This window comes from Protopterus annectens, chromosome 6.part0 (assembly GCF_019279795.1).
Source record: "Protopterus annectens isolate FY-2018-M chromosome 6.part0, PAN1.0, whole genome shotgun sequence".
Classification (NCBI taxonomy): Eukaryota; Metazoa; Chordata; order Ceratodontiformes; family Protopteridae; genus Protopterus; species Protopterus annectens.
Window position 1 is genome coordinate 1,445,434,137 of NC_056737.1, and position 26,016 is coordinate 1,445,460,152.

The window sequence follows — 26,016 nt, forward strand, 5'->3', positions numbered from 1 at the left end:
TAGCCCACTGAATTGTTTCCCAAAGAAAAAATTCACTGACATGGCCGTTCACACTATAGAGCATTCACTCTTTAGGTGTCGATAATTATATGTTCAAAGAAAAGTCTCGTTGAGCATATAATATAGACCCCAGTTAAGTACCTTATTCAGTCATAGCCTAACCACAGGCTTTGTTCCTGCAGAATGCAAAACAGCAACAGCTATTCCCCTCCACTAAGGTGACCTAGCAGCAGACCAGGGAAATTATAGAACCATAAGTCTGACCAGCCTCATCTGTAAGGCCATGAAATGTATCATTATGGACCTCATTAATAAAGGCATAGGCAACCTCCAAACCTGGATCCAACCCAATTCGACTTCAAGGGCAGATCCTGCTTGTTAAACTTTGTGGATTTCTTTGAAAATCTGACCAGGGCCATTGATGATGGTATATCTGTGCACACAGCATACCTCGACTTGGCAAAGGCTTTTGAAACAATCCCACAGTCAGGTATTACTGATAAACTTAGCAAACTGAATGTAAACTCCTTTGTTGTAAGATGGGTTGCCAACTATCTCACAAACCGGACACACACTATCAAGTGGGTGACTCCACATCAGCCAGCAGACCTGTCACCTGCAGGGTGCCAGAGGGGTCAGTGCTGGGCTCCCTACTGTTTGGTATATACTTCTCAGAAGTTCAGGACAAAACTAAGGGGTGGGGGTGGCTGACCAAGTTTGTGAACGACTGCAAACTAGGTGCAATTATTGAATCCCCAAATTATGTCAGTACACATCAGGAGGGTCTTACACAGACCAATGACTAGTGTCTTAGTCATGGTCTCAAACTGAATGCAAAGAAATTCATCATCATTCCCTTCAGTAAAAACAATGTCCCTTCACACTATCAAATCAACAACAATACCCTAAGTACCTACAAAGTGGTAAGGGATCTGGGATCACAAGTTGACGTCAACCTTAACTTTGACCATCATGTGTCTACTGTAGTAAGGAAGGCTTTCAAAGTAGCACACTTGATTAGTAAAAGCATCACCTCTAGAGCAAAAGGAGGTTATAAACTCTATATAGTTGTCACTAATCAGGCACATAATTGAGTATAATGCCCCTTTTGGAATGTACCATACAAAGCAACTGCAGCAATTGGAGAGAGCTCAGAGGTTTCTAACAAAGAAGATCAAGGGCCTTCAGCACATGCTTTACACAGACTGACTAAAGTCCCTGTCACTGTACTCTGTATTGTATAGACTTCTTAGGGGAGACTTATGCCTGGCTTACAGAGCAATCTCAGACCCAAACATAATGAATTTGCTGCACGTCCGTAACTCAAATGACACCGGAGCTACCCGTTCCAGGACCTAAATATGGACTGCTTCTTGAATAGGACATGTTGGAGGGACAGATTTATCTCCCAGCAACTGCCACCTCTTTGGAATAGGTTACCAGTTCATGTGAAACAGAGCATCTCTATGATACTGTTCAAAAAAAACCTGGACAAGTGGATGGGGCATCTTAAATGCTTACTGGGGACAGCGCCCACAACCCTCCTAAGCATGGGCAGTCATTACTAAATACAATCCTTGGTATTGACTAGAGTATCTATGGTATCACTTTGGGATGAGCCAGTTAGGCTTGAAATTACCTCCCGGTCAATAGACTAGTTAACTCCTATGATCCTATGACCCTATGATCTGTTATCCATAAGATATAGTTCATTGAGTCTTAATCCAGGCAGTCTGTTTCACTGAATTTGAAGAAACTAAAATAACATAGCAGCCTTAGTTAAAAAGTGGTGGTCAAACATTCCCCACTCTCTATGCAGAGGGCCTTACCCTCTGTATCCTCTGTGATCACACAATCACAGTAAAATGATCCTTTAAGAGATTTGGGTTTAATAAACTATAATTACACTTCCTTATTAGAAGTAACTGGAACTGCTTTAATATACAGTGAAGTTGCCCTTTCTTATTACATCTAACTAGAGCTACATAATAGAAATTACATGATTTTTTTTAAAGTTATCTCTGTTTTTATGTTATATGTTCCTCTCTTATGTCACTCCACTTCTCTACATCCCTCTGTTTGCAAATAAATATCTCCATCACATCACATTTGAGCTATCATCTCCCTATAAGTGAAATTTGCCCCTTGTTCTTGTAATTCTTCTCTTCTAAAACATGCAAACATCTTGGAATCTTTTTATGCCTTTGAGATGTGTAAAGGTCTATATAACATCCCTCTCTTCCACCTTTCTTTTAGGTTATTTAGTTGGCCTTCCACTGAAATGATGGCGCTTGAAATGCTGAGTGCTGAAAACTGGAAAACTCAGAAAAACAAATCTGAAAAATAGCTCTTCTTAAAACTTCTTTTTTTTTTCCAGGGCAGGCTGCACCCCCCCCCCCCCCCCTGAAGTTATATATACCAACTCCGAGATCACCATAACTCAGAGAAAAGGGAATATTCTAAGAAATGGCATCTCCTACTTGGTATATACAAGTCTAGTCTTCTAGTTATTCAGTCTCTGCATTTTGGGACTTGCTCTGGCAGGTCCTAACATTTCAGATGGTAACCTATGTGCACTGAGCTTCTTCTTGTCCTTTGTTTTCTCCTGTAGATCATAAACTGCAGCTTCTTTAAAGAGCATTCATCTATTAGTGTTAATAGAGAATTTACTTCTCAGATTCAGATACAGCACTCTTTATACCATCTTATTAAATACATACATAACTGAAAAAAAAGTTCCCTTTGCTACTGGTAATATGTCTCCCAATCTATGCCAACATCTCTACATCCAACACTTTTTGCTGACATCTCATTTTGAATATGCACCTGTGAATCACCTGGAAGGATTCTGACAATGTACCTTTCCAATCACATGTTCAGTTGACTAACATTCACTGAATTTCCATCAACCACATGCATTGCCTTGTTCTTCCTTGCCTTAAATACAAGCTCACACATATTAAACCATTACCCCAAATTTGCAAAATCCATTTTTATATTATGTACCTAACTGTTCACAATGGCTGTATCTCCAGTCTTATTAGCATCTGGAAAGAAGCATATAATTCTCTGTAGCTGATCTTATAATATAGAAAGTGAAGTGGACTGGTTTTATAGGAAATTCCAGCAGTGGTCTGTCTTCTCTTAATTACAAATTTCATGTACTACTACCTTGTGTTTCTATCCTCTAGCTTATTGTAAGCAAGGATGTTTCATTGGTATGCACTTCGGTGTTAGTCAACACACGTTGTGCTTTTGTGTGAGAATTATGAGAAATGTTGTTATACTCTTGTTAAACTACATTCATGGTTTTCTAAAATGACTGCCTTTGCTGAACCAAGTTCTTTATGTTATTCCCTTTCTCCTGGGAATCCATATTGCCTTGAATCTTAAACTCCATTACCATCTTTAATGTCTTAGTTTATTGTACCAACCTTATCATATTCTAAATGTTGTGGATCAATGAAATGTTCTTTGCTTCTTTGTTTTTGAATTGTTCTCGACTGTTTTGACATGGAGTCACTTCTCCAATCTTCTATTCTTACAAAGCTACCTGTCTTCTCATAATAAGAGATGGTCAAACGTTGTGCTTATAGTTGCACAGAAATCTGAGGAGACTACTCTCCAATTCACAATGTTTCCACTTTTACTTATGAGTACATTTAAAATGGAATAAGACTGCAAACATTCAAATCCAAAGTAAAACAATATTTAGTAAAAACTTGGCACTGTTCTTTTACACAAAAAGCTATGATAGTCTATGTAATGTCAGTTGTATATTTTTATAATTTACACAACTGCTCTTTGGGCAGATTTTGACACATACAAATTGCAGTTCTTCTCATTCCTTCTAATTCCACCAGCATTTCTCTCCTACATCTGCAGTCCCACTTCTTTGCATTTTATTTCATGGTCTGCCTGTTGTGCTTTTCTTCCAACTTCTGACTTCCAATACTCCCTATAGTAGCACTTGATCAACAAAAATAACATAAGTTTGGAATGTTTATTACTTAGTCTCTCGGTTCTTCCTACATTACCTTACACCTACAGCTTCGCCAAACTGCAATATAATACTTGCGACATACATGCCATTTCCATCACTTTAGTTGTTACGAAGCAGAAGTTACACAAAATGCCGTAATACTGTTCTGTGAATGTATTACCACAGTTTTGTACTTCACTAAATGTATCAATTCAGTAGTTGTATTAATGTATAGAAGCTAGTTCTTGTTTTTCCTACTTATTAATACTCTGAAGTGTGCGCTGTAAATGCAATACTTTAATAGTGGAGCTTTTCTCCTTAGTACTCCAATGAAATAGGCTATGACAGCATAGCTGAACTATCTCAGAAAACAAATATAAATAAACAGATAGAAGGCTAGATAAATAGAGATAGATAGATAGATTAGATAGACAGATAGATAGATAGATAGATAGATAGATAGATAGATAGATAGATAGATAGATAGATAGATAGATAATGTGGATAAATAACATATTTGCTTAAAAATTGTGTATTCCAGCAAGTTCATACCACCTTAGTAATCACTATTTTCCATGGTACAATAATTTTGGATGTGATTGTATTTATAAAGAGGGTGTAAAGACCATTGTATTATGGATATGATAATGGAGGGTGGGGGATGCAAGTTCAAATTTTTTGTATGAACAACATTTTCTAGTTCCTTTCATTTTTCCCACAATTGCATTAATGCAGATTTTATTTATGCCTGCATCATAGACTATGCATTGCAGTAGTAACAGCACCCACCTAGACACACACACACACACACACACACACACACACACACACACACACACACACACACACACACACACACGCACAAACACACACGCACACACACACACACACACACACACACACACAGCACACATGCGCACACGCAGATACCCAGTTATGTATGTGCCCAGACACAAATGCTCATATCCACTCACAAACATTCCAAGAGACATACATTCATCTATTATTTATTTATTTATTTATTTATTGACATTTGATTACCAGGAATGTCTGACAGGGTAGAAGCCCATTTTTATCAGAGACCCAGGGAGAAAAGCTCCATCCAAGCATCTTTAAGCAATTCCTCACATGCTCATTTACACTCAAGGAGAAACTCACCCATACACCCACATGCCCTCTCAGTGCAAAAAAGAACACACAGTCACTCACTCATGTACACACAGACACACACAAGAAACCATCCACAAACAATCCCCTACACACTCATATAAATGGAGAAATCACAAAGAAGCACCCATACACACTCTCACACATAGACACGTGCGCACACACACACACACACACACACACACACACACACACACACACACACACACACATACACTAACAAACATTCCAATATTCCAATAGACATATATAGAAGCATCAATAAACAATCCCCTATATAGTCACTCCCACTCATGGAGAAAATCAACCATAAACCCACTTTCCCTCTCAACTCAAAGAAGCAAACACAATCTCACTCATATACTCACACATGTGTATAAATACGTACACACACACACACACACACACACATACACACACACACACACACACACACACATACACACACACACACACACACACACACACACACACACACACACAAAGACGCATGCTGCCAGACATTCCAACACAAAGCATCCATAAACACTCCCCAGACACTCACTCACACTTTTGAAGAAACTCACCCATACAGCTACATGTCTTCTAAAAAAACAAACACATACACTCATGTATGCACTCTCTAAAGCATTCCTAGACACAACAATCCCCCACAGACTCACTCACACTCATGGAAAAATTAAAAATCCTTCAATGTTAGCCTTTTGTACTGCTGTAAGCCTTGCTAAATCCTAGGGATAGACTTTAATGTGTAAATGGTTTTATTTTTCACCATGTTGTGACTTTTTTTTTTTATTCATTGTATCCTGTGGCCCAAAACATGGCAGAAAGTAGGCTTTCGAACCAACTTATTTACCCAGTCAATACATCTGAACTGAAATAAATAAATAAAAATATAGTTATTCTTTACACATTACCAGCAGAACCTGTTGCGGTAATTTGTTTTACTAAACAGTGAAGTCTTTGCTTTCAACGTACTTAAACATATGTATTTTCAACAACAATATTTTAAAACTAACAATTTTTATGAAGTATTTTTAGTTTTTTTTCCTTTTTGTTTCCTTGAGGCAATCATCTAATCGCCATCAACTCAAAAATTGCATGAAAATCTGTTAGAGAACTGGGAGTCCTAACTCCAACTATTTAAACATTATCAACATTATCTCAATATCCGTGGTAGTGGTGCTGCGGTAGCATTGTCGCCTCACAGTAAGACGCTGTCCGGTTTGATTCTCAGCTAGAGCGTCTTCTGCGTGGAGACATACGTGAATGGGCGTACCTTCGTAGAAGGTTGTGCGTCAGGGCTGGTAACTCGGCACGTAAAAATCAACTACCAATCATTAGCAGACCGGAGTTCTGCTGTGGCGACCTCTAACTGGGAAAAGCTGAAAGACGCAACATCAACATTATCTCAATGAAAATGGCCTCAGAGACAAGCTAAAGAATATGTATTATGCCATGTTAATTTATTTTGCAGATGAAGAAAGCATTAAGTTATTTAATACATTTTCTTTAAACAAAGGAAGAAAAAAACAAGCAATTCTGAAAGACATTTTTTTTACCAGCAGTAAAGGGATCCAACAGAATATTGATCGATGTCACAGAGCTATGGGTCAAGATACACAATTTGTGAGCATCTATGAAACGCTCTAATACATGCCAGGATAGTCTGTAGCATAATAAATGATCACATAATAAACAAAATATTAAGAGATTCTCACTCTACACATAAAAAGCCATAAATGTTATGGGAGGCAGCTGAACTGTCAGGTGTGCAGTTAAAAGAAAGACTGACCCTGTGTGTACAAGTAATGTGAAAATATATTTATTTATTTGAGATTTGTTTATTGGGAAAGTCCGACTGGGCCAGAAAGTTCCTGTTTTCAGTGGGAGCCCAGGGAGAAAAGCTCCACAGCCACAGTCTTTTAAAAATCAATTACAGATATTTTAAATTATAAGTATTATGTTACACTACAAAACACAGGAGTGAAAAATGTTGCAATGACAAAAATATACAACATGTGTTTCATTGTAGAGTGCAATGAAAAACAATAACATGAAATTTGAGAAAATATGTCTGGAAATATTCATTAGTCATATTATTTGTTACATAGATTGGTGTGCAAAAAATTAGGTCTGAGACAAATGTTATAAGATATTACAAATAACATGTGTAGAAACAATGAGGGGGAAATCGAATGATGTTTTAGTGTGAGAGATGGTGTTCATATTATTGTTATAGGAGGACGAAAGATGGAGAAAAAAGAAGATTATAAGAAGGGTGCAGAGTAGGGTGTCTTCAGTAGCTTAGGTGAGTAGGGAGGAAAGAGAAGGATGTAGAGGAAAGGTCTGCAGAGATGAAGTGGATAATGTAAGGTAGTGAAAAAAACAAATGAAAGGAGTGAAGTATGAGGTTGGACAGGGTTGTGAGGTGTGACTTAGGTTAAAGGGGTTTGTAGGTTAGTACTAGGCTAACTGCCCTTGCAAACCTAGCCAATTTTCCCCTGTGAGATTCAAACCCTGTACCTTGCGTTTGTAAGGTAAACACCTTAACTATTTAAGGCCATCCTCCCACCCAGGTGAGTGAAATCCTAGAAACTGTCAAAATAAAAAAATACAACTGAATATGCAGGGGAAATGAGTAATCCAAATGCTGTTGGTAACAAATAACCAGCAAAGAACCCTGCCTAGCATGAAGTATGTAACTACAAGCATCATAAAACATAATACAAGGCTAAAAATCACGTCTACAGTATGTGCAATAACCATTTTGCAATAATGTGTTTTAAATCTAAAAAAAAGTGCAAAATCAAAATATTAAAGGAATAAATCATGCAATTAGATTCCCCAGTTTTCTTGAAGACTAGGCTGAGACGTTGTACATAAATGACACATCTCTTCTGAAGTGGAGTATTATATATTACATGTGTCTACACTCAGAATGATGTCTGTCATTGTACATATTGCTGAGCTATTGTAACAGAGACTAAAGGCAGTGTGACTATTAAAGTTAAGCTGTGTGTATGAGAATAAGGTCTGTACGCAGCTGATATTCATCATATTGATCACTGCTGTAGTACCCTTAGCTACATGGGTTATATATCCAGCCGAGTCTATATCAGTTTGTTGAAATCTACTTACAGCAAGCTGCTATTCATTGAACTGACATCATTCATCAAACATTCAAATCAAAGACATTTTCCCAGGTAAGGAAACTAGTTGGTCAACATATGGAAATTTGCCCTTTTCTCTACTGTTGTTCAATGTCAGAGTTGGTATATATAAGTAGGGGTGTGTGTGTGTGTGTGGGGGGGGGCAGTCCCCCAGTTTTTTTGGGTTTAATTTAATGTGTTTGTGTGTCAGTTGGTGTGCTGGCCAACTAGTTTCCTTACCTGGGAAAAATGTTCATTGATTTGAATGTTCAATGAAAGGAAGTTTGATGATGTTGGTTTGATGAATAGCAGTTCAATGTAAGTAGATTTCAATGAAATAGTATAGACCCTTATCCAGGTATATGCCCTCTCAATGCAAAACAGCTTCCAAAGCTTCAGGGCACAAACTGTCAGGCAGCTCAAGTTGAGCTGACTAAAGGACAAGTTGGGCGCAAAGCCCTTCAGAGCATTAATGCCACTGAAGGGTATGCTCCTCTGAGGCTTTCGGGGATCGGTGTCAGCTTGTGCTTTACTTTGTTGGGAGGTCAAATTCCCTTCTATTTTCTTCATTTGTTGATGTTTTATTACTTTTCTCTTTGGGAAAGCTGTTTTAAAGCTAGGACTGTTGTGTTTTAAAGGACTGCCTCAAGACTGTAATGTACTTCTAAACAGAGCAGTATTTTTTTCTGTCAGTTAAAAGTAGTGTAAAGTAACAGATTTTTTTTTCAGTGGAGAAACTGTGTTTATTTTTCTTTTTTGGGGTTGGTATAGTGTTTTGAAGTGTTTTTTCCTGTTTTTTTTTCTGTCAGAAAAGTAACGTTTGAGGACTGGTAGTGTTTACTGGTGTTTGCTGCTTGTCTTCCCAAGGAAAGAGGCACTAATTTTGGCTTGACCATGGAACAGACTGCAGGTCCAAAGGACAGTTCTTCTTCCAGCCACAAAAAGAAAAAGTTAAGCAAACAGCCTTTGCCGTGACAGCAGGCTAGCAATTTGTCTCAGCTGCTGGTGGGTGACTCTGCTGTGGCCATTTGTTGTACCTCAGACCACTCATCTTTTACCCAGGATCCCGCTGGTGTAGCACCTACAGCCACAAAGGGCTGGGGATTAGCCACATTCTCTGCAGCTGTTGGAATCCCTTCAGTGGCCAAGGGAGAGCCATTCTTGCTGGTCCTGAGAGAGGGAACCAGGACAATTTCCCTGTAATGTCAGAATGCTGTGCCCATTACTGGAAAACAGCTGCTGCCATTAGTAACACAGTTAGCTTCATTCTCCATTTCAAAAAGAAACTGAAACCCAAGCATATATCTACTGCCGCTCAAATTTCCTTGGATAAGAGTAGTTTACTTGGCCTGGCTCAGAGTTTAATTCAGGCTTCTGATCCTTCTTGTAAATTAGTTAATGGTAAAATAAATAGGGATTTATTTGCTCTGAAGAGATTCAAGATTCTGAATCTGAACAGGAAGATGCAGGAAAAATACATTTTTTCAGATTGCTGATTCAGACTCAGAGGAGAGCTCAGTTTCTCATTTTTCCTGGGGGATTTCTCTTCCTCTAAGATGTTGCTAGAATGCACAAGTGTTTTTACTGAGAGAAAGCTGAGGTTTCTCAGCCCGTCAGAAAATACTATGAGTTATTACACAAGGATTTTCTAGAACCTACAACCATTCCTCATGTCCTGTCCTTTACAGGATGTGTATGCTATCGCCTACAATTTTCCTTTAGTCAGCCAGCTGCCCCTAAAAAGGCAGACAGGATGTGCAAAGATCCTCCTTTTTTCAAATTTTTATACACTCTTCCCAAACCTGACCCAGCATCTCTAGCTTTATTTGATCCCACTGCTGCTAAGCACTTAATCAACTCCAATTCTTTCTGATAAGGAATCAGAATTTTGAATTGTCAGGCTCATATGTTAAAGTTTGTTCTGAAAAAGTGTGAAAGTATGAGGAATGTTTTTAACTGTAGTTTCTTCTCATGAGGAAAATTCTGCTTTAAATAACGTATTTTCTTCTAGTGCACAGGATTGCAGTGTGTGTATGACTGTTGATATTTCTTCCAGGGCTATGGCTACTGGTACTGTTTTAAGGTGGTATGCATTGCTGTGCTCTCAGAATCTCCCAGATGATAATTAAAAAGAGATTTTAAATTCTTCCATTAATAGAAATTGTGTTTGTCTCATCTGCTGCAGGGGTCTACTTCAGATGATCAAAATTTCAAAACATCAAACATCATATGGCCGACGACCAGTTTTGAAACTTCGGACATCAAATTAAAAAAAGTTTTCTTTTATATTTTTGCAGGGAGGCAACCCCTCTGCACCCTCCACATGGGGGACTGGGCCCCACATACCCCCTGCTAATTAAATATGCCATATCTAAGATCTCACTACAGTGAGGAAAACAGTAAATTTCCTATTCCACACTGTATGGCGATCTCTATTCAGAATGTTTGAAGTTTCACCGACCTCGACCATATGATGTTCAAAGTTTTGAAACTTCGATCATCTGAAGGAGACCCCTGCTGCAGATGTGATCAATAAGTGTGATGAAAGAGGCAATCTGATCCAGGGAACCTCTAAGATTTTTCAGCCCTCCTTTTAGAAATTAACCAAGGGATTTTCTATCTCCTCACCCAGTTTTGGCAAAACAGCAGAATAAACAGTCACAACAAAATTCTGATAAACAAGATGTTTAAGAAGAATTGGCAAGGGGGTTCCAAAAACAAGTTGCAAAACTCCCAAAACCAAGGATAGTCCAACAAGTCTGAATTACTTTTCTTGTGACTTGTGACCCCCTCCCAACCTGGTCCCCTTTTTCTTTCAGAAAGCCTGAATGAATCTACATTTTTCTTTGGCAACAGATTATTTCAGACAAATGGGTTCTGAAAATCATTCATCTAAGTTACAGATGGTAGTGGGAGGAAGTTCCTCCTTTCCAAGGGGTTGTTTCTCATCCTTTAGATCAAATTCTTTTGTTTTGACCTGTTCTTCATCACATGCTGTCAAAATTAGTGATATAACCAGTTCTTCTTTTATAGATAGGGAAGGATTTTTATTCAATAATGTTCCTATTGCCAAAGAAAGAAAATGCTTGGAGATCAAGTCCGTATCTTTCTTTCCTAAACCTGTTTGTAATAGTGCCTAAATTCAAAATGATGTCACTTCACAACCTTTATCTCTCCTTCCTGTTTCAAGTTTACTGGTAACATTAGACATAAATGATGCTTATCATCACATCCCTGTTCATTCAGACTTCAGACATTTCTTAAGGCTTTGTGTCAGAATCACATTTTCAGTTCTGTTCCTTACCCTTTGGACAATCCACTGCACCAAGAGTGCTCACAAAGTGTCTAGCTCCAGTTTTAGCTCATTGCAGGCTATAGTAGACAACTTGCTTATCTTTGCAAAGTCTTTATCAAAATGTCAGGAATCTCTTTCTTGGATGAGAGATCTCTTACACAAACTGTGATTCCAAAAGAACATTCCCAAGTATTTCTTAACTCCTTCACACAGGATTGTGCTCCTGGGATGCCGACTAGGCACCTTGTCTCAAAGAGTTTTTGTTCCATATGAAAAAAACAGATCTTTACTTTGATGTATTCCTAAGGTTTTCCACTCAGACTTTGGTCACTGAGAGGGAATACCTCAGGATATGGGGTGTCATGCCATCTATGAGTCTATGCCATCTATGAGTCTCATGGCACCCCTGGCAAGACCACATAAGAAAGATACAGTGGTATCTGAAATCTCTTTTGTCTCAGCATCAACACCCTTTATCTTTTCAAACCCCGGTGCTGGAGTTTGACAGAAGATAAATATTATCCCTGTTCCAAACCAATTGGTCACCATAGACACTTCAGACTTAATTGGGGAGCAGTATCATGAGTGCAGGAAGGGGTGGGACACCAAGGACAGATGCAAGCACATACATTTCAAGGATATGCTTGCCCTGATAAAGGCACACAACTTTCTCAACCATCCTTGGTCCCTGGAACCTCTTCAAGTGGTTACAGACAATACCACAGTCATGTGGTACATCAGCAAGCAAGGGGAATCAGGTTGTGCCTCCTTTACAGACTAGCCACTTTAGATTGGGATATAGGTTCACAGGACAATCTCACTCTACAGGTGTCCTACATTCCACCATAGCAAAATTACTTGGTATCCTACAAGTTGCTAAGAGATTACTTGTGTCTGGCATACAAGGCATCCTCTGACCCACTACTGATGCAATTACTGCATATCAGTGAGTCAAATGGCATGAAAAGTACTTGATACAGGGATTTGGATTGCTCTCTGGGTTATGTATGGACATAACTAACCAGGGCTGTAGTGGGCGTCCAGTATAAACATGTATCAAAGCATCACACTAACAAATGTGAGTGGACACGTATCTCTCTCTCTCTCTCTCTCTCTCTATATATATATATATATATATATATATATATATATATATATATGTATATATATATTACAATATATTTGGTTGACTGAAATATCGAACATTGATTTTGCAGCTTAAACGACTGAATTCTGTTATTGTCAGCTTTTGTATGTGTGAGATCAGAGGGGAGTATGTATTTGCCATTTACATGCTGTTGTTTGATCTCAGAATTGATATACATAACATTTGCATTTGTGTGTGTGTGTGTGTGTGTGTGTCTATATATATATATATATATATATATATATATATATATATATATATATATATATATATATATATATATATATAGTGCCAACACTGCTTGCACTAAGTAATTAGATGATCTTGTGGAATGCCACCTCTCATGAAGGTATAACATAGCTCGATGAAAGTCATACTTATAAATCATGGGAACCATCTCACTGCTGTACAGACACCTTGGTTATAGGTCCTGTATATCACATGTTACATGGGCAGCACATTCAATGGTGTTTCTGATTGAAATGGAGCCTTTACCAATGCAAAGTGTATGGCATCCACTACTTCCAGTAGGCAAATGATTCCAAAGATGGTACACATAGTGATGACTCCGTCCTCTGGTGTACTAAACACAATATATGATGTAGAAACAACAACGTCAAAGAAGTTGTTCGGTATTCTAGAGGAAATGAAAAGTTCCATAGCTGGGACATACGGCACTGTGCATACTTTGGCTTCCACAGGTAAAGAAAGGCCATGCATTCTGGCAGATTCAGTATTTGGGAAATATGTGCCAATCAAACACTGTATGGTATGTTAACCTACATATAACTGATCAATAATCTTTTGACTTGTAAAGTAATGAGGTGTTACCTGCTGCCAGTACCATTTCCATTTTGCTTAACACATTCCTATTCTCTGTGCAATATTATTTTATCTATTATTTATTAAGCCCACCCACCCATTATAATTTGTACTACTAACCCAGATGCAAATTTCTTTTCTTCAGCTGCTACTGCTATGTGCTTTTTCACCCATAATGTGGAAAATGGTTCATGTGCAATAATATTACTTGAACTTTGCTGCTAGATGTGTATTTTTAGCATCTTACCAAGTGTGTGTTTCTAGGAATATATGTAACTATATACTTAAATGTGGAGGTGATTTATAAGATGGTGGTAGTATTATTATATGTTGTTTTAAATTATGTCTTTCTATCTATGTGATTTCCTTTTCGTCGGTCCGATGATGAGCTGATTGCATGGAATCTTATTTAATCTGCACTTGTGGAGATCTAAATGAAATAAAGTTACTTTTGACTTTTTGACTTTCACTTTTGACACATTGGCATGTATCCAGACAGGATGTGTGACTGCTACTCTGCCATACCTCTAAACCTCTTAATGCAAGAAATCTGAACAAAGCGTGGCATCATGGGGGGGGGGGGGGGGGGGGCAAAAGCCCAAAAATAGGTACACATTTTAAATATTTCTCTTAGGCACTTAGAATGTTGCTAGAATTAAAGGATTTGTATCAGCATGCATTTTCTAAAGGAAATGAAGTCTGAAACTCAAATGCACGTCATTATTTAGTGACTTTAATCCTTAGCTCATCTCAGAGATTTGTCAAAAAACACAATTTTTATGAGGAACAGACCAAAAATACGAGGCAAAAATCCAGACATTCGGCAAAAATCTGTACAGTTGAAAGGTTTGCTCTGAACCCAAACATTTTTTTTCTGTCTACATTTCCAATATGTGTAGCATGCCTTGCTCTTTTATATTCTTGCTCACATTTCTGTGTGTGTGTGTTCCCCTACATTCTACCAAGAATTGTGCATATTCACCTTGTATAAATTTGCATGTCAGTATGGCCCCATTTCCCTACCAACCCTCATTTGCATGTCATTATGACATAATTTGCATGTATAGATTGCACACCCTTCATCTCAGTGCACCATAGCATAATATAGACTTATGAATCACTACTACCCTGTGAATGGCTGTTTTCTATGTGATAATATGCTGCATGCTACACAGTGAGTCACATACTCCCTGCCCCTTTGTGGTACTTATTGTGCCTGTTATTCTAAGTGATTTTGTTACGGTTTAAGCACTTGAGCTCCAAACCAGATATTTTACATTAGGAAGATTCATAGGTTCATAGGTTCATAGGTGGGTACTAGGCTATCGGCCCTAGGGTCTATATAAGCCTAGCCATAACAATTTCCTGGCTATTTCTTCCCACAATATTTACTTCCCTGGACCCCTGTCTAGCAGGGCAACTAACATGATCCCTGGGGTGAATTTCCTATCTCCCATCCAGTCGTCAAGGTTCCTTTTAAAGAGGGCCAAACAAGCGCTCTACTTGACATGTATGGGCAGACTATTCCAGAGTCTGGGGAGTCTCTGGGTCAGGAACCTATACTTCCAGCATGTTTTGTTCATTGTGATGACAAGGTTTAGATCCCTGGAGCGTGTGGCTCTGAGGGATTGGGATTTCTTTAAGTGTAGCATATCCAACAGCTCAGGGTTTGACATGACCTTGTATGGTAAGCAGAGATCACCTCTGAGTAGAAGATATGTGACAGAGTATACCTGGAGTTTTTTTAGATGGTCAGCATAGGGCATCTGCTTTAGGCCTGTGATTATTTAGTGAGGTATTTCTATGGCTTTCCAGTTGTTGCAGATGTCTTGGGATGACATACCAAATGGGGCATTGTATTCTATAATGGGTCTAATGAGGGATGAGTACAGTGGGACAATGACCTCCTTTTTTCTGGATGAAAAGCCTTTAGTGATGAGGTGTGCCACATAGAAGGCTTTTCTGACTGTTCTGGCGATGTGGTTATCAAAGGTGAGACCACTGTCCACCTGTGTCCCTAAGTCTCTTATCACACTTTTGGTGTTTATTGTACTGCCACCTATGTGGTAATTCACGGGTACATGTTTTTTCCCAAAGGGGGTAACTTTACATTTCTTGGAATTGAGTTTGAGCCCATGGCTCTGGCACCAAGCATTTGTTTCTGTAAGGCCCTTTTGTAGAATATCCACATCATATGGGGAATTCAATACTGGCTCCCAGTTTGCAGTCATCTGCGAACTTTGTTAGCCAGAGTCCCTTAGTGTTGGCCTGTACTTCAGAGAAGTACATGCCAAACAAGAGTGGTCCCAGGACTGAACCCTGAGGTACTCCACTTGTCACTTGTCTGGATCTGGATTTGGAGTCGGCTGCTTTTACAGTGTGGCTTCTGTCAGTAAGCCAGTTGGCAACTCATCAAGTGATGTAGAGATTAATGCCAAGCTTAGTAAGTTTATCTATGATTCCAGAGTGGGGGATGGTGTCGATGGCCTTGGTGAGGTCTATATAGGCTGTGTGGACCACCTTACCCTCATCCACAGCTCTGGAGACTGATTCGAAGAAGTCAATCAGGTTCAGGAGACAAGATCGGCCCTTTACAAACCCAAACTGGGTGGGGTCCAGTGTTTGAAGGTTGCCAATGTCGTTGTTTATAAGTTCCATGATAATACATTCCATGGCCTTGCAGATCAGGCTCATCAGTGGATCACCCCTTGTGGAGTGGGATAACTGTAGCTGTGTGCCACTCAGTGGGCACAAAGCCTGAGGTGAGGCTATGATTAAACATGACACTTAGGTGAGGTGTCCCTTCATTTTGTAGTTCATGTAGTACACAGCCCAGGATGTTGTCTGGTCCCATGGATGCTGTATTCTTAGCTTTGGAGAGTGTGTTTTTTACCTGTGTGGCCATTATTACCTGAATTTGTCAATCTTTCGGTATTGAGATGGGCCTTTTAGGGGTTGAGAGGGGGGGGTGAAGATGGCACTGAATCGATCTGCCAGGATATTGGCAATATCCTTGAGATCAGTATATTTAATGCCATTCTGTTGTAGCTCAGAGCAGATCTGAGCATTACCATTTAGATGCTTGACATAACTATAGAATGCCTTCTGGTTGTCTTTGGAATCTTTGGCAATTTTATTTTTGTAACTAGATTTGGAGGATTTTATGAGGGATCTCAGCTTCTTACTGAGGCTGGTAAGGGAATTTTTTGCATCCAGGGATTTTCCTGTTTTCTGCAACAGTTTCTTCCTTTTGTTGTAAAGTTTGTTTATGGCAGGGCTCCCCTGTTTAGCTCTTAAGACAAACAGAGCTAAATTTCCCGGTCATTGGTCATCAGTGATTCTATAGTGAGGCACACTGATGTCCATTTCACCAGACTGAGTAAGGAGAGAGTCACGGTTAGCTGCCATTCTGGAGCTAGGATCTATTAAGTCACACAGGCACTCAGATCATTGAACCACAGGTACCAGTATGACTCTGTCATAGTCCATGTAGGTGTTAATGACCTGAGACATACCTCGCTTGACTATATGAAATGAGACATGATCTAGTTTGCTGATTATGTGATTCAGGCATGTATGAGCTTAGCATTGAGCAGCATACTATCTTCTCCAATGATGATGCCACATTGCCAACAGAAAATTATTGATTTTAACTATTGGCTTAGCTTCTAGCATCAGTCCAAGGGGGTACAATATCTGACGGCCTGGGAAGACATGGTTGGCAGACCACTCTGCTTTGCCAGGGATGGTCTGCACTTATCCCTTCTAGGCTTTTGGATATTGGCAAAGACCTTTTTCAACCCCCATAGTGCCCTTTTTTAGACAATGCCAAACTGATAAACCTACCAACTTAACTGAGCCTATGAAGGAATATCTGAACGTGGTACTGCTCATGGCTAGAAATCCTAACAAGAAATGTCATTCCCTGAAAGCCTTACTCTCTCTGGAAAGTGTAGTAAAGGAGACATGGTTTAAAGTTGCTGAGAGTAGCCCAGTAATGCAAGGTTATAATGCCTTTCAAACCTTTAGACTAACTACTGCACAAGAGGGAAATAAAGGTGGAGGAGTATCAGTCTATATTAAGACTATTCTCACATCCAGACTAGTTAAAGTGTATCACTCACTAGAACTAATACATGTGCAACTCACCATAAACAGGGTGCCATACCATATCCTTGCAACATATAGGTCCCCCTCCATGTCTCAGGAAACCCATGCTATCTATCTCAATGTACAAGAGTCCCTTACCATTCAGCCCAATATGGTATTTATTCATGAGGGATCTCAACTACCCCTCAATAGACTGGGAATCCTACACCACTTCTAAAGCACAAGCCTAGCAATTCCTAAATTTTTTTTAATACCAACATCCTGGAAAAGTTGGTCCATTGTCATTCTCCTACCAGGAGTACAAGCATCTTTGACCTTGTACTTATGAACATGGCGGGGCCAATGTTCCTCATCCAATATAATATCTTCACTCATCAGATCTGCCTATAAGGCAGTATTACTTGTAATAAAAATTTAATCTGGGGATCCAGCAAAACCAAAAACCTTTAGGAACTATTCCAAGCCTAACTTCTCTCTACTAAGCAACACCTTGGTTTATTTCCAAGCACCACCAAACCCAGTAAACACCATAGAATACACTGAGCTATTTATAAAGTTTCTGTACATCCATATTGATAGCTGTACAAGGTAAGCTGTGCCCACTTGTATTAAGAATAAGACAACTCAAAAGACAAGCCACCCTGGTGGAATCACAATATCAATCGGTTATACAACAAAAGAAAAAAAAATCTTGGGCAAGCATAGTGGGAACAAAGCCATACATATTAAAATCCCCCTGAACAATATAAACTAGAAACTAAGAAGGTTAATTAATGCTTCAAAGGCTAAATCTGAAGAAAAAAATAGCTTCTCAGGCAAAGGACAACCACAAAGCTTTCTTCCACTATGCCTGTAACCTCAGAGGAAATACACAGCAGTGAGCAGAACTTATTGTAAATGGCATCACCCACACTAAACTGGAGGCCATTACCAACATCTTGGTTGACAGGTTCAGCTCAAATCCCCCGTACCCCTGACAGTCCAAAGGAAATACCACATAACACAATCATCCCAACTACTACTAGAAAATGGGTCATTAATGCAATTTCTAGGGCCAAAAAAACTGCACTGATGAACCCAGATAAAATCTTGTGATGTTTAATAAATACTCTAGTGCACTTGAATCACTTTTCAGCTGGAGCCTTTAGTCAGGTTTTGTGCCCAAGAAATGGAAGACAGCTACAGTCATTCCCCTGCACAAAAGAGGTCCAACCACTGATATGGGAAACTACAGGGCCATAAGTCTTACCAGCCTCATATGTATGGCCATGGAATGAATCATCATGGAGATGATAAATAAGAACATAGGTAACCTGCAAATGCTGGACCTATTAAAGTTGGGTTTTGTTAAAGGAAGGTCATGTCTATTAAATATGGTGGCTTTTTGAGAGGGTCACCAAAGCACTGAATGAAAGTAAGACTGTGCACACAGTTTACCTTGACCTGGCCAAGGCTTTTGATACAATACCACACTCAGGCATTACAGACAAGCTCATTTATTTAGGTATAAAGTAGTCCAATGAAGGTCTATCAAAAACATGCTCTTTAACTTTTAAAATTCTGTGATTTTCTATGGCTATTTAAGTTAATTGTTTGGAACTAGCAGCCAATGAAATATTTGATTTTAAATTTGTACCAACCCAACTATGGGTATTTAAGAACAACAATGAGCAGATTATTTATTCTGAAGAAGTTTCACATGGTGAAACAAAAAGCGCTTCAATTCAATAAAGTTTTATTGAATTTGTATTGTTGGGAGCTGTGTGTTTCCTGTTATCCTGGTACACTGCTGAGGGATAGATCTTCACTGGACTACTGTGTTTGTTGCCTGGCTGTTTTTTGGTTACTAGTGCAGTTTTTGTCAATTCAGCTGTTCACTTTGTGTTTGATATTTAGGTATAAACCCTCTTATCACCCAGTGAATAGCCAAATGACTTACTGATAAGACCCGTGAAGTGAAAATAGGTGAGGCCACCTCCACCAAGGGGGCAATCATTAGTGGAGTCCCCCAGGCCTTGTTACTGTGCCAGCTCCTTTTTGGTATTTATTTCTGTGAAACTGATGCAAATGCTGAAGGTTTATTTATGGCTAAGTTCGCAAATTATTGCAAGCTGGCAGTTATCATCAACTCCCCTGCTGACACTAGCATTCTTCAAGAAGGTCTGTCTCTGACTAATAAATGGTGCAAAAGCCATAAGCCATGGTCTTAAACTCAATGCTAAGAAATGCATAGTTGTGCCCTTTGGGAAATCAACCATCCAGGCTAATTACCATTTTGATAATACAACCCAGTGTTCAGGGATCTGGGTATGCACATAGACAGTAGTTTTACCATCAACCAGTGGTGAGGAAATTCTTTTATCTTTATGCAACTTCTAAGTAAGACCATGGCATCTAGATCAAAACATGTCATTATCCCGCTGTACTCTTCACTTATCGGACCCCTCATAGAGTACAATGCTCCCTTTGGTATGTACCTGACCTGGCATATGCAGCAAATAGAGTGACCTCAAAGGTTACTTACAAAAAGAATCTGAGGCGTAACAAACTTGTCTTGTGCAGAACACCTTAATGCTCTTTCCCTCTAATCAGTCTCCTGTAGATTGCTGAGGGGTGATATATGTCTGGCTTAGAAGGCATCCGCAAAACCCACACTTTTGAATCTCCTACATATTTGTAAGTCAAAGAGGACCAGAAATACAAGATCTAGGGACCTGAACTTTGTCCTTAACATAAACAGAACACACTGGAGAGATAGATATGTGTCCCACAGACTGCCCATCTAATGGAACAGGCTTCCCATCCATGTAAAGCTGGGTTTGCCTATAAACCATTTTAAGCAAAACCTAGACAAGTGGATGGGGAATAAAAAATTTACACAGGGCCTGGCACCCATATCCGTTATGGACAGAGGTAGCTTATAAACGCCTGGCTCTCAATGTCCTGTTTGGATACAGGACATCATTATTCTTTCTGGAAAACTTGGCTATGCTTAGGAAGGCCCCTTGAGTCGTTAGCCTAGTAACAGTCTATGAATCTATGAATCAATTAAAAGTATACATTATGGAACCATGACTGCAGTTAAATCTTCAGTGACTGATTCTTCAACTACAACTGTATGCAGCTACTGTATCACATTTGAAAAAAATGTGGCAGAACCTTCTTCTGAAGTGTTACAGTCTATCTTCCAAGATGTTTCTGTTATGAGCGATGGACTGAAACAAGGAATTATCAATAAACACCACAAAGAAACACTCTGATATCATGACTGTAATTGAATAAATTATGTGAAAGTAAATAGCTTTTCCACAGTCTGTAATATTCTTCATGAACTAGCTGTAGAAATAAAGACTGCGTTATAATGTGAGTAATGATTACAGCTCTTTGTAGTATAAGGAGGATCTTACATACTAGGCAAGAGATAAAGTATATTTTAAGAGTATATGCAATTTGTGGATTTGAGTCATGTCACATGGAAGAGTTCACAACTTGTGAGTAAAGGCTTGATGATGAAGTAGCTAGCTATGTTTGTCCTTGTTATTCTAAGGCCTCCCTCCTTACATTAATCAACAATGGTCTCTTTAATACATTCGAGACTACTGTGTAAGGGAAAGAGAAGAAAACCATCTTGATGTCACAGGAGAGTTCACATCTGCAGCGACTGGAACCTGGATTTGGGTAATGGCCTGGATGACATCTAGTAGGGGGGACTGATATGACAAAGCTAACTGTTTTTTTTCAGAGACAGGATGAATTTTTTTTTGCACTAACTGATAGTCTTGCATCAGATATAAATGAGCATGCAAAAGTCAGGCAAGACTGGAAGGACTGCTCTCTGAGGTTCGCGCTGTTGTATTTCAGGAGAGACCATACATGTATGCTCTTCACTGAAATGATCGAAAGCCATATGTTAGCTAGAGTGTAAGTGAGAACAGCATGCATTATCATCCCTCCACGTATGACATAAAATAATTGTAGCGCATGCTCTCTTCCTTGATGTAGGAAGGAGTAGGTGAGGTATTGTTAGTTACTCTGTACGGTTCTGATTGCTTGAAGTTAACAGAAAGAGGAACAGGAATAGAAGAGCAATAGAGTTAGCATGTACTTTGTAACAATATCTTTCTAAAATGTCTAACAGATACAGTTAATGGCATTCACAATAAAATGTTCATACCTTTAAACAGTGCAATATGATCTGCACTTGGCTCAACAATGTCAATGTTAATGTGTACTCCCGGGTGCTTTTCCTGTATTTTACAGAGCATCTGAAGGTCCATTTCTCCTAGAATACAAATACAGTGATTAGAAACACATCCTACAAAAATCAGATTGCCTGCACATCCATGGTATATTTGACTTTCTGCTTGTATAATTACACAATGTTGTTTTTTGAAAGAATGATGCTAAAGAAAATCAATTACTCGTGGAAAAAAAAAAACAGTTGTCACCTTTTGATTGTACCTTAGATCACATCATTATTACCACATTAATCTGCAAGGCTTCTAATAGGAAGAGCCCTCACAAGCTCATGCAACTTTAATCCCTCAACCTATCCCTTCCCCAAGATTCAGAAGGCAGAATCAAACCCAGTACCAGACTGTCTACACTGGATAAAACATGGCTGACATAGGATTGCAGTAATTTATGCCCTACAAATGCCAGTAGTGTATGAAAAGTACCTATATCTGATTAAAACTGTATGGTTTATATACATTTTTTAGCAGTGATCTACATAGGAGTTTCCACTACTTAAAACTATTGCTACCCCTATGGCTGTGCCATAAACTTGGTTGGGATTTTGTTTCCAATGCATATAAAATTAGTACGCATCTGTTGCTGTGCTGTCTGGATATGGGAAAATGTGAATCAACTTAACATAGAAGAAGTGTTCCCATTTCTTTTGCACTAGGAGAATGCACCTACGACCATAATGCTTTATGAGATGATGTTTATCCATTTCCTTTTAATGAGGGAACAGGTCATCACTGCTCTCTCAAAGACAAAAATTACAGCCTCCATGGGACCCGATAACATCCCAGTCTGCATCTTACATGAACTCAGGCAGGAACTTGCAGTACCATTAGGTGGCCTACTCAACTAAAGCTTGAGTGCCGGCTTTGTCCCACCTGAGTGGAGGATAGCCACTGTCATCCCTTTGCACAAAGGTAGAGCATCCACAGATCTGGGAAATTTTAGACCCATCAGCCTAACTAGCCTGATCTGCAAGGCCATGGAATGGATTATCACGGACCTCATTAACAAGGATATTGGCAACCTCCAAACACTCAATCCCACACAGTTTGGGTTCATCAGCGGGAGGTCATGTCTGTTAAATTTGGTTGACTTCTTTGAGACAGTCACCAAAGCCATGGACGAGGGGAAGAAGGTGCACACCGCCTACCTTGACCTGCCCAAAGCCTTTGACACTATTCCTCACTCAGGCATAATAGATAAATTCTCTCAACAAGGCATCAATCCATACGTTACCAGATGGGTAGCTAACTGGCTCACTTATAGATCTCACCTGGTCAAAACAGGGGAAGCCAGTTCAAGCAGTAGACTCATAATGAGTGGCGTACCCCAGGGTTCGGTCTTGGGGCATCTGTTATTTGGGATATATTTTTCTGAGGTACAGGCGAAAGCCAGTGGGCTATGGCTGATGAATTTTGCAGATGATTGTAAGCTGGGTGCTGTCATCATTTCCCCTAGTGATGCGGACATCATACAAGAGGGTCTTGCCCAAACAAATGACTAGTGCCAGAAACATGGCCTCAAGCTGAATATCAAAAAATGCATCATCATCCCCTTGGGGAGAGTGATGTCCCCAAAAATTATCACATTAACAACAATGTCCTAAGCACGCAATCAGCCATGAGGGATTTGGGCACCCAGGTGGATAACAACCTGACTTTTAACCACCATGTTGCTTCCATTGTATGGAAAGCCTTCTACATAGCCCACCTCATAAGTAAGGGCATCTTATCCAGGGACAAGGATGTCATCACATCCCTGTACTCTTCCCTTATAAGGTCCATTATTGAGTACAATGCCCCGTTCGGTATGTACCTTGCAAAGCACATGCAGCAGCTGGAGAGACCACAGAGATTCTTCACCAGGAGAATCCAGGACCTCAAAAATCTACTATACAGATAGGCTAAAATCCTTATTCCTCTACTCAGTTTCATACAACTCTTCAGAGGTGACTTCTGTCTGGCATACAAGGCGATCTCAGACCTGCCTTGATGGGACAGTTGTACATCCGCAAGTCAAGCTCCACTCGAGTAACCTGTGCATGCAGCCTCAGCCTGGTCTGTGACACAAATAGGACTTGTTGGTGGGACAGATTTGCGTCCCAGAGACTCCCCCATTTGTGGAAGAGACTCCCTCTCCACATCAAGCAGAGTACCTCTTTATCCCTTTTTAAGCGTAACCTGGATAACTGGATGGGAAACAGAAAATACATCGCAGCGATTCCACTGTGTCCCTGCTGGACAAGGATATCAGGTGCTGACTTGTCTAAACATGGGCTAAACTATTGGCTAGGCTTATAAGGGCCTCAGGGCTAATAACCTAGTAACTTCCTATGATCCCATGATCATATGAATAAAGTAAATTAGCTCATCATCAGTTTCTGTACAGGCATGCCTCTGAATATAGAGGTTGTACAAGCTACTGTAGTATACTGCTCCACAGACACATACACATGCACGCGCGCGCGCGCGCGCACACACACACACACACACACACACACACACACACACACTCACACACACACCCACACACACCAGTGCAAACTTGTCTTCAGGGAATGAGTAACACTCAAACTCTTGCAACATTGTCAAAACACTTTTGTACTCCATAAAATACAAAATACAATATAACATACGTTCAGGTTCTCATAAAGAACAACAAAAACACTTACAACACAGGCCTTTGAGAGGCAGCCATATCATTCAGTTATTGCATAATTTACTTATTGTTTTTGCCTGGATTTTATTTCTTATTTGTATTTAACAAATTGTCCTGTCACTTTCATGCTCTAAATCAATCACAGACTATCATTATGTTTTTATAAAATTTAAAGTAACAATTCTGTAATACATAAAAATTGAAATATCTGAAGTTATTAATAATTTAAGGTTGACAGAAATGACAATAGATTTGTTATTATCTCAAGTCCACTGGTAAATTTTTTGGTATCACAGGCCTCTTGAAATCAAATATTAACTCATTACAACATAGTGATGACTGCAAACCTTTCTGCAGTTACATCCTAATGATACATCTAGGCGTCAAATATTGTTTGATTATATCTGCATTAATGGTTCCTAAACCATGCCATATACAACTATTAGAAGATTTCATTTTAAATCTTACATGATGGCAAGCACAACAGCATTGATATTTGACCTCTGTATAGTGCAGCTAAAGAAATATTGAGTATTATTTATATACTATTTATTTGTATTGTAGTAATTTTCTTTAAATATCATAATAATCAAGTGACACAGACAAAACTGCTCAGTATAGTATCAAAGCTCCTAGCGATACAAGGAAAATGTTGTTTCCAATAAATGTGTTGTAGATATATGTATATATATTGTGTGTGTGTGTGTGTGTGTGTGTGTGTGTGTGTGTGTGTGTGTGTGTGTGTGTGTGTGTGTGTGTGTGTGGGTGTGTGGTTTACTATGACAATGTTGAAGTGGACTCGGTCGAATGATGGTATCATTGACCCACGTACACGAAAGTCACAATGTCAAATTCTGAAATTGTCGAAGTACATCCCGAATTCGACCTCAGACAAGCATTAATATGGATCAAGTTAGGGGCGAGATTTGTACTTCGACAATGTCGGGTTCAACATTGTCAACATTTGCCCTTCGGACTTCATCAAAGTGGATTCGACCGAATCCATTTCAACATTGTGATTGTAAAAGTATATATGTGTGTGTGTGTGTGTGTGTTATGTGTGTGTGTGTGTGTGTGTGTGTGTGTGTGTGTGTGTGTGTGTGTGTGTGTGTGTGTGTGTGTGTGTGTGTGTGTGTATGTTTGTGTGTTGTATTAATGGTTAATGAGCTATTGTAAGCTGTTTTTTAAAACATTATAAAAATTTTATGAAAATAGAAAGAAACACTAAGCAAGTAAATACACGACCGTACTGCAACAACAGCAGATAAATCCATAACAGAAACAAAAACAAAAAAATGGTTGTGTTCACTACAAGGTAAGCACTTTCACCACCATCCCAGTGGCTTCATCAGACCATATAAATTTGACATATTCAGAAGTATAGTGCAAAATTTAAAAAAAATGCTCCCTGTCGGGGAACCCTAATATAAAC

General features: G+C 39.2%; 1 protein-coding gene across 1 annotated transcript in view; it reads right to left on the reverse strand.

Annotated features, from left to right (window-relative positions):
- The window catches only part of LOC122803989 (histamine N-methyltransferase-like), a 375,890-nt gene that overhangs the window by 273,130 nt on the left and 76,744 nt on the right, over nt 1–26,016 (reverse strand). The window contains exon 2 of the mRNA XM_044073669.1: nt 21,850–21,957. Coding sequence (XP_043929604.1) covers nt 21,850–21,957 — 108 coding nt within the window. The remainder of the gene's footprint in view (nt 1–21,849; nt 21,958–26,016) is intronic.